Source organism: Oncorhynchus mykiss, chromosome 7, assembly GCF_057628025.1.
Source record: "Oncorhynchus mykiss isolate SJ-2025 chromosome 7, ASM5762802v1, whole genome shotgun sequence".
NCBI lineage: Eukaryota > Metazoa > Chordata > Actinopteri > Salmoniformes > Salmonidae > Oncorhynchus > Oncorhynchus mykiss.
The window spans coordinates 49,356,501-49,362,500 of record NC_143028.1 but is presented as its reverse complement, the minus strand read 5'-3'; the positions used below and the strand labels follow the sequence as shown (position 1 = coordinate 49,362,500).

At 43.2% G+C, this 6,000-nt stretch overlaps 1 protein-coding gene across 1 annotated transcript in view; it reads left to right on the top strand.

Annotated features, from left to right (window-relative positions):
* Positions 1 to 6,000, top strand: part of LOC110528967 (rho guanine nucleotide exchange factor 10-like protein) — a 153,370-nt gene that overhangs the window by 342 nt on the left and 147,028 nt on the right. Inside the window, 4 exon segments of the mRNA XM_036983546.2 lie at positions 780 to 883; positions 1,290 to 1,367; positions 2,452 to 2,631; positions 3,671 to 3,787. Coding sequence (XP_036839441.2) covers positions 780 to 883; positions 1,290 to 1,367; positions 2,452 to 2,631; positions 3,671 to 3,787 — 479 coding nt within the window.

Genomic DNA, 6,000 nt, shown 5'->3' with positions numbered 1-6,000 from the left:
GCTTTAAAATAGAAAAAGACTCATGGAAAAATGATCTACACAATGTAAGATAGTTCAAACAAAACAGCCGGGATATGTCGAACTGGCTCGCTCCCATTAAAGACAGATGTTGTGGCCAAAGGTTTTGATGTGTAGGCGAGCAATGGGCAGAACATCTCACGTGACAGAGGCTGCACCCCAGGAAGCCTCGTTGCACAATGGAACCAGATTACCACCCATTAATGGAGTATTGAGCAGCTATAGAAGCCACTGATAACAGAGCCACTACTCAAACAAATCTTCAAACAACCAAACAGGCCAGTGGATCTATTTTTAGCTGTTGATCAGGGGGAATCTGTGCAGCATTTTATATTTCTGATACTGAGCCACTATTATTGTTACAAAATCATTAATTGGGATGGTGCTGGCTGGCGAAAAGCAGTTTTAGTATCTGTGTCTGTATGGTTGCAGGTAAGTTGGGAATTTTTGAAGTGCTTTTTGAACACATTCGTACTCAAGCTGAGAAGTCCGAGTGTTTGAACATGTTTTTGAAGACGTACTGTCTGTTCGCCTCTTTACTTCTACTGAGATACAGTGTTGTTTAAAATGTATTTTTCCCTCCTGAGTTTTTCTTGCAGAGTGCTAATCTCTTAATGTTTTAGAGGTAATACATTAGAGTGTGACTCCAGTTGAGATATGAAAGCTTTAAAAGTGCCTCTGTGTGTGTGTGTGTGTGTGTGTGTGTGTGTGTGTGTGTGTGTGTGTGTGTGTGTGTGTGTGTGTGTTGTGCCCCTGTGCAGAGGATGTGGAGGATGACGCAGGGTACCTGGATGTGGCTGTGTCAGATGTGAAACATCCTCCTGCACAGCTGAGCCCTATGCCTGAGGGACTGAGCAGCCAGCAGGTCTGTATGTGTGTATAACATATGTTTGTTTGTCTCTGTGTGTGTGTGTGTCTGTCAGAAGATTCTGTGAATCTCTAAGGTAATGTTATATGCATGCAATGATGCAAACATTATTTTTCTATTGCCAACACTGACTCGGTAGTACGTTTGGGAGGAATATGTCTGCTACAGTTAAGTATAGCGCTACTCATTTCAAGGGAAACCTCAAGGTAAATCCAGGCCTCATGCATACAAGGCTACTCCACCCGAACTCTCTTACCAAATTACAATCACAGACAGGCATAGTACTATCAAACAACCTGTCACACACAGTATGGCATACAATCAACTCCCATCATGCCCTTTTCTGTGTGTGACCTTTGATCTTCGACCTGTATGTTTCCTGATTGGCCTCTTCTGTCCTCAGGTGGTCAGACGTCACATCCTGGGCTCCATCATTCAGAGTGAGCGCAGTTATCTTGAATCCCTCAGGAGAATCCTTGAGGTAAGTCCTTTTTTCTCTGCCCCACCCCTCCACTCCACCCTACCCTTACTCTGACAGATGTAATACGTTAATCTTTTCAGCATTTAAGAATGAGGCTGAAAGGAAAACCGGAGATATTTATCAAATAACCAGGCTTGTCACGCATTAATAATCATGATTAAATAGATTTCTTTTACATCTGTGGTGCCCCGCTGATGCTAATAAAGAGATTCTCTCTCTGTCAGGTTTTCACAGAATCACAGCATGGGTTTCATTCTTTTTTATGTTGTCTTTCTTTTTCTGTGGCAGAGAGAGAATCATTCGTTATCTCTCCTATCAGATGAAGAGTGACACACCTGCTGAAATGGGATCAGGTGTGATCGATGAGAGGGTTATGCTCTGGAAAATATTTTCTGTGAACATATGATGTATTACCTTTGTTGTGCCATGTTTGATAATTTGGGTTGTTTAGCCTTTTTTGTGGTTTTGCGTACCATTGAAGTCCAAACTCACTGATAAAGGAAAGATTTTTAAAAAAGCCAAGAGCGCAATTATTAGGCATGAAGAACTGCGACTTCAGTCCTGTAATATCAGAAATTGCCTGTGTTATTCCCCATGTCCATATTCCACTTGTCGATAATTCATTTGCTGTGGAGGATTTGTGGTTGGGCAGGGGAGGCTCGTAAAACAACAATAGCAGCACTAGTCTGTCATCTATTGTTGTTTCCAAACATTGACTTTCATTGCTTTCACTTTCATTTTCTGCTGACTGCATCTGGCAGTTTCTGATTGCACAGGCTACATCAGCCATGACTCTCATCTTAAAAGACACTGCAGTCACACGTTTTACATAGTTGACTAGTTTGATACTCTACAGCATCTTGACTAATTGCAATTACTTATAAGATTGTTACTAACTGACGATTCCATCAATGTACCTTTCATTAAGGGTCCAAGGCACACGTGATGGTGCTGTTGTATCTGTTGAGAGATGTTGATATTGATGTCATGCTTTTTATGATCAGGGCCTACTTGTGTGTTTTATGTCATTCTCCACCGTAAAGCACACCTAATCCAAGTTAACCTGGGTATACTATTTCCCCAGGAGTACCAGAGCCCCTTGCTGGAGGCGGACCCACACATCCTGAGCCCACGGAAGATCCGGCTTGTATTTTACCGCCTACGGGAGATCACTCAGTGTCACTCCATGTTCCAGATCGCACTGGCGTCACGTGTGGCTGAGTGGGACAGCAGTGAGAAGATTGGGGACCTATTTGTGGCCTCGGTTAGTGTGTGTGTGTGTGTGTGTGTGTGTGTGTGTGTGTGTGTGTGTGTGTGTGTGTGTGTGTGTGTGTGTGTGTGTGTGTGTGTTGTGTGTTGTGTGTTGTGTGTTGTGCGTGTGTGCGTGTGTGCGTGCGTGTGTGTGTGTGTGTGTGCGCGTGTGTGCGTGTGTGTGTGTGTGTGCGTGAGAGAGTGTGTCAGTTTTCCCATAGGGCATTAGAAGACCATTTCCACAGACACAGTTATAATGAGCTGCACTTAAAAATGAGCAAACATCACTAACTTCAAACATGGAGACCATTACAGCTGAGATGAATATCTCTTCTGCAGCAAATACACTCTGAATATGTGTGCGTATAGCATTGGCACAGGACAATTGGACTAATGTATGAGTGTGCTGCTGTGACCCTCTGCAACGTGGTCATCCATAAGGGTTGCTGATTATTTACCTATGAAAAATGCCATTCTGCCCTCCTTCTGGTCTTGTTTATTGTAGGCTGGGGGTTGGGACTGAACACACCTCATTCATTTCCCCAGCTGTTAATGTTTTATGCTATTAGTTGGTCTCATACTATCTGTGTGTTGTTTGTGGCTGGCTTGCAGAGAAGATGAAGGAGAGGGTTCATTTCTGTGAGACTGGCTAATTTCCCAGCTACTGCTTCTCCAGCTACTGCTGCCGTCAGCAGCCTGCTTTGTGTTTAATCAAATGAGAGCAAATGACTGTGTGCCGCCGCAGCAGGATTGTGGATTGTGAAGGGTGTTTGTTGGTCTCCTGGATGGTAAACAGGTCAGGGTCTTAAATACCACACTTAAATGGCAATTTTCTACCCTTTTCTCCCCTTCCATTCCATGAATATGATTCTTAGATGAGCTGCGGAGCTACTGACTTTCAAGGTTGTCAGATGCTTTAACAAATAAATGACCAAGCATGACTAGTTCCTGAATTAACTTGTTCCATGAAAAATCCAACAGATTCCTGATGTGAAATGCAAGGATTGTTTCTCTTGCGTTTCCCATAACCACACCTTTCTGTGTTTTTACAGTTTTCTAAGTCGATGGTGCTAGATGTTTATAGCGACTATGTCAATAACTTCACCAATGCCATGGCCCTCGTAAAAAAGGCATGCATGTCCAAACCAGCCTTCCTGGAATTCTTAAAGGTTAGTCACAAAGTAGAACCGTCCATGTTTTTTTCTCTATGGTTCTTTCAATACACTCTAACCCACGGTCACTGTCGACCTTCTTCTACTATTTAATTTGGCCCTCATACTACAATTCTACTGGTCTTAACTGTCTTAATACTTGGTTAACCCATCAGAGTCTGAGCCCTGTCTAAACCAGGAGGGGGGGGGGGGTCTACTAAGCTATACGGAATTGTTTTAAGAAGGTCATACCAAGGATCATTTAGCTATTTGATTTTGAATTTTAAGACCCCTTGAAGTGAAAATGAATCAAATCAAATCAAATCAAATTTATTTATATAGCCCTTCGTACATCAGCTGATATCTCAAAGTGCTGTACAGAAACCCAGCCTAAAACCCCAAACAGCAAGCAATGCAGGTGTAGAAGCGCGGTGGCTAGGAAAAACTCCCTAGAAAGGCCAAAACCTAGGAAGAAACCTAGAGAGGAACCAGGCTATGTGGGGTGGCCAGTCCTCTTCTGGCTGTGCCGGGTGGAGATTATAACAGAACATGGCCAAGATGTTCAAATGTTCATAAATGACCAGCATGGTCGAATAATAATAAGGCAGAACAGTTGAAACTGGAGCAGCAGCACGGCCAGGTGGACTGGGGACAGCAAGGAGTCATCATGTCAGGTAGTCCTGGGGCATGGTCCTAGGGCTCAGGTCCTCCGAGAGAGAGAAAGAAAGAGAGAAAAAGAGAATTAGAGAACGCGCACTTAGATTCACACAGGACACCGAATAGGACAGGATAAGTACTCCAGATATAACAAACTGACCCTAGCCCCCCGACACATAAACTGCTGCAGCATAAATACTGGAGGCTGAGACAGGAGGGGTCAGGAGACACTGTGGCCCCATCCGAGGACACCCCCGGACAGGGCCAAACAGGAAGGATATAACCCCACCCACTTTGCCAAAGCACAGCCCCCACACCACTAGAGGGATATCTTCAACCACCAACTTACCATCCTGAGACAAGGCTGAGTATAGCCCACAAAGACCTCCGCCACGGCACAACCCAAGGGATGACCACATCAGTGAATCAACCCACTCAGGTGACGCACCCCCTTCAGGGACAATTATTTGATGAACAATTATTTTTGGCCTTACTGCTATTAGCCCATACAAACACATTGAATAACAGATTCACTACATGGAACAACAGATAGTTTCAAAAACATATCAAAAGGAAGTTTGTTCTGAATTGTCTCTCCTTTATCTGAGAGATATAATAAATATATATATGTTTTTTGAACATCCATATATACTTCCATACATGTTTTCAACTGGTACCGACGGACCTTCCGATGAGCCTTGTGAAGCCTGAGCATGTAAATGTTCATCAGAGTCTCACTTTTGCACAGAGGGGTCAAATTAGTGTGAGGGGTCACATCCGGTTCGGATGCTACAGACAGAAGTTGGCAGATCGGCTGTACTGACTTCAGACCAGTCTCCTGATACTTGTGGAGGTTGTAGAGCCTCTTTCCATAGAGGGATTTTTATGGGGATTTTTTTATTATGCTAATTAGATTTCCACGGGTTGCGGACAGCAACTACATAAAAGTGTAGTTGCTTTATTCAAATATTTTCAAGCTGGCCTGGTTGTGCTTACTTGTTGCAATACACTGCACTAATCATAGAGAATATTTATATTGCACCAATTAGCAACTCTCACAACTCTCCCCGCCCCCCCCACAAAAAAAGTATAAAACATACAGTATATTTAAGGAACTCAGTCCGGCTTCAACTTACTCTTGAAAGTTGTAATAGTAGAATAGACAAGATGCAATTTCAACATTTTGTAGTAATGTTCAAGTCGCTCAGATTTCACATGAATACACATTAGACATGACAAAATGTGTACAATTGCAGGAAATAAGCTTTAAAACTGCAACATTTTCTCTCCACCAACATGTGGGGTGTGAACAGTTTGTTTCATGAACAGTGCTTGTGCCAATAGAAATAGATGTGGCATGTGAACACATCCACTTCCCAAATCTCTAATGACCAGCACGTCCACCAGATTCTGTTTCTCCACACCTTACTAACCTAAACCCACTCCTACTCCCACACTCATGCACTCTCCATATCTTGTCCTCTGAATAAGAGGTGCCTAGAGGGGTCTTTCTCTCTGTGTTTTTGCTTATCTCCTGACTTTACTATGGTATGCTGTTTATCTAAAGCGTCTTA